General features: G+C 43.0%; 1 protein-coding gene across 1 annotated transcript; it reads left to right on the top strand.

The window, feature by feature from the left end:
• The first annotated feature begins 383 nt into the window (after nt 1-383).
• LOC108832026 (nitrate reductase [NADH], clone PBNBR1412) lies at nt 384-3953 on the top strand. The gene is made up of 4 exons (XM_018605517.2): nt 384-1543; nt 1613-1753; nt 1841-2073; nt 2486-3953. The coding sequence occupies exons 1-4, from the start codon at nt 508-510 to the stop codon at nt 3809-3811; spliced, it is 2736 nt and encodes a 911-aa protein (XP_018461019.1). The 5' UTR covers nt 384-507; the 3' UTR covers nt 3812-3953.
• The last annotated feature ends 232 nt before the right edge of the window (nt 3954-4185 follow it).

The raw sequence follows: 4185 nt of genomic DNA, 5'->3' as shown, positions 1-4185 counted from the left end.
AGTAAGTCAGTGCCATATCAATGCGCATATGGTCACAGTTCCCTCCCACGGAACCGAACAGTTCGGTTGCTTGATGCTCAATTATTTTAATTTACACGTATATAATATTAGAACAATCATCTTACTCTTTCTCACAAAAAAGACTACAATCTTACGAATATTAAATTATTAATGATGTAAAAAAATTATGTTGACAAAAAAAATTGATGTAACAAATTATAAATATTCCCGCCTTAAAGGCCATAGCTTAGGATCTAGGCAGGTGGGTCTACCGACTCAAAAACCACACACTCACATTTTGTCTCTTTCTCCTACATTTAATTTTTTCATTATTTAATTTATTCATCTTGTAACACCCTATAAATACAACCCTATAACGCCATATTATACACAAACCAAAGAAACTGAGGGGGAAAAACCAAAAGAATAGCTTTTAATTTTTGTTAAAAGAACAGAAACACAAATCACACTTCTCTCCTCTCTTCTCACCGATTCAATAGCCTCTCAATGGCCACCTCAGTTGATAACCGCCATTACCCCCGCCTCAACCCCACCATAAACGGCGTCGTACGCTCCTTCAAACCTCCCCCCATTCCTTCTCCCCGTCGCCAGAACAATACTGTCACCGTCCAAACCGAAAAGGTCGTAGTCAGAGAAAACAAAAACGACGTCGTGTACGACCGTTACGACTCAAGCGACGACGAGGACGAGAGCCACAACCGTAACGTCTCGTACTACAAGGAGATGATACGCAAATCCAACAGCGACGTGGAACCGTCGATCCAAGACTCCCGAGACGAATCCACGGCTGACAACTGGATCCACCGTAACTCCTCTATGGTGCGTCTCACTGGAAAACACCCCTTCAACGCCGAGCCTCCTCTCCCTCGCCTCATGCACCACGGCTTCATCACCCCCGTCCCTCTCCACTACGTCCGCAACCACGGCACCGTCCCCAAAGCCGACTGGTCCGACTGGACCGTCGAGATCACCGGGCTCGTCAAGCGCCCGGCCAAGTTCACCATGGAGCAGCTTGTCTCCGAGTTCCCCAGCCGTGAGTTCCCGGTGACTCTCGTCTGCGCCGGTAACCGCCGGAAAGAGCAGAACATGGTGAAGCAGACGATAGGTTTCAACTGGGGCTCCGCCGGAGTGTCCACCTCTCTATGGAAAGGTGTTCCTCTCAGTGAGATCCTCCGTCGATGCGGGATATACAGTAGGAGAGGCGGCGCGCTCAACGTCTGCTTCGAAGGAGCGGAGGATCTTCCCGGAGGCGGCGGGTCTAAGTACGGAACAAGCATCAAGAAAGAGATGGCGATGGATCCTGCGAGAGATATCATATTAGCGTACATGCAGAACGGTGAGCTTCTGACGCCGGATCACGGGTTTCCGGTTCGGATCATTGTACCCGGTTTCATCGGCGGGCGGATGGTTAAATGGTTGAAGAGAATCATCGTCACGCCTCAGGAATCAGACAGTTACTATCATTACAAGGACAATAGAGTTCTACCTTCTCTTGTCGATGCTGAACTGGCAAATGCAGAAGGTAAATAAATTAAACTTTTTTTAACCTTGTAATAATATTTTTTTACCTTCTTATGCTGTGTTGCAACAGCTTGGTGGTATAAGCCTGAATATATAATCAACGAGCTTAATATAAACTCGGTGATAACTACGCCTGGTCACCAAGAGATTTTGCCTATTAATGCATTTACCACTCAGAAGCCGTACACGTTAAAAGGCTATGCGTACTCTGGTAATTATTTTTTTACCATGGTAATTAAATTAAGAATAAGAACTAAAGTAAACGTATTAATTAATATTCTTGGTGATGTTTAAACAGGAGGAGGGAAGAAGGTAACGAGAGTGGAGGTAACTCTAGATGGAGGAGATACGTGGAGTGTGTGTGAGCTTGACCACCAAGAAAAGCCGAACAAGTATGGCAAGTTCTGGTGCTGGTGTTTCTGGTCACTTGATGTCGAGGTTCTTGATCTGCTCAGCGCTAAAGAAGTAGCGGTTCGAGCTTGGGACGAGTCTTTCAACACCCAGCCTGATAAACTCATCTGGAACCTCATGGTAACTTTTTTTTTCTCTTTTTTTTTTTTAATGATTTGATTAATTAGGATAGTTGTTAGTTTAATCCCACTTTTAGTATAAACAATTCGACTTTGTATTTGTCTTCGTCCTAGAAAGCTGGAACTACAGTTCTATTATTGATGATATTTTCTAAACGTGTTACCTACTTAACATGGAACCAAGAAATGTTCTTTAATTGTCTTTGTTATACAGTTCATTTTAGTGGTTAAGTATTATTATAAATCCCTTCATGCGGGCAATTATATTTGAGTAGAAATGAAAATATAAAAACTTTGAATAGTCTTTGATTAAGTCCATGGTCTCCAGCTACTTTTAATCACGAGCAATACACTGTTTTATACTTTTTTATGTTTGACTAAAGCACTAATGAAGTTGACTTGTATTTAAACAGGGCATGATGAACAACTGCTGGTTCAGGATCAAAACCAACGTGTGCAAGCCTCACAAAGGAGAGATAGGGATTGTTTTCGAACACCCGACCCGACCCGGGAACCAATCGGGTGGGTGGATGGCAAAGGAACGTCAACTTGAGATATCCTCAGAATCAAACCCTATTTTGAAGAAGTCCGTTTCATCACCTTTCATGAACACTTCCGCAAAGATGTACTCAATGTCCGAAGTTAGAAAACATAATTCAGTTGAATCTGCATGGATCATTGTCCACGGTCACATCTATGACTGTACACGTTTCTTGAAAGACCACCCTGGAGGCTCAGACTCGATCCTCATCAACGCGGGAACTGATTGCACGGAAGAGTTTGAAGCTATTCATTCAGACAAAGCCAAGAAGCTTCTTGAAGATTACCGTATCGGTGAACTCATCACGACCGGCTACGACTCTTCCCCTAATGTTTCAGTCCACGGTGGCACAAACGCAGCTTCTTTGTTAGCTCCTATCAAAGAGCTAGCTCCTTCAAAGAACATAGCTTTGGTCAACCCACGTGAGAAAGTCCCGGTCACACTCATAGAGAAGACTTCCATCTCTCACGACGTTCGTAGGTTCCGGTTCGCATTACCATCAGAAGACCAGCAGCTTGGTCTACCGGTAGGGAAGCACATCTTTCTATGCGCCAACATCAACGACAAACTTTGTCTTAGAGCCTATACTCCGACCAGCACGGTCGACGCCGTTGGACATATCGACTTGGTCGTCAAAGTTTACTTCAAAGACGTTCATCCAAGATTCCCGAACGGAGGACTCATGTCCCAGCACTTAGACTCGTTGCCCATCGGGTCGGTTTTGAACATCAAAGGTCCATTAGGACACATCGAGTACCAAGGCAAAGGCAACTTCATGGTCAACGGCAAACCTAAGTTTGCCAAGAAACTAGCCATGCTTGCCGGAGGAACAGGCATTACTCCTATCTATCAAGTCATTCAATCGATACTAAGTGATCCAGAGGACGAAACCGAGATGTTTGTGGTTTACGCAAACCGAACCGAGGATGATATACTTGTGAGAGAAGAGCTAGAAGGATGGGCTAATATGCATAAGGACAGGCTAAAGGTTTGGTACGTTGTTGAAATAGCAAAAGAAGGTTGGAACTACAGCACCGGGTTTATCACTGAGGCTGTACTTAGAGAACATGTCCCTGAAGGTTTAGAAGGCGAATCTCTAGCCCTCGCGTGTGGACCACCTCCTATGATTCAGTTTGCATTGCAGCCTAATCTTGAGAAAATGGGTTACAACGTGAAGGAAGATCTCCTTATCTTCTAATATTTGCATTGGGAATTCGAAATTTAATAACAAGTATCACTATTGTATATAAATGGTTATTTGAGTGCTTTTGTTAGAGTTTTTTGTATTACAAATGTATAATGTATAAATTGCGTTTATATGGTTTAATCTTCTATATTAATATGTCATCTCTGATTACTGCCTATTCACATAGAGGACTATTCGTTTAATCACGCCCAGGGGCGGACCTAGGTAGGATTAAGGTGTGGCATGTGCCCCACTCTCTTTTCTTTTTTTTGAAAAAATTCAGTATAAAATTTGTTTAAATACCCTTATTTCACTTGTAATTTCATTATGTGCCACATGTTTAATATTAAAAATATCCTTGTAGTTTATGTTTCTAACATAATGTG

Source organism: Raphanus sativus, chromosome 7, assembly GCF_000801105.2.
Source record: "Raphanus sativus cultivar WK10039 chromosome 7, ASM80110v3, whole genome shotgun sequence".
NCBI classification, from domain to species: domain Eukaryota; kingdom Viridiplantae; phylum Streptophyta; class Magnoliopsida; order Brassicales; family Brassicaceae; genus Raphanus; species Raphanus sativus.
The sequence above is the reverse complement of the archived record's forward strand: the minus strand, read 5'-3'. Positions and strand labels throughout refer to the sequence as shown.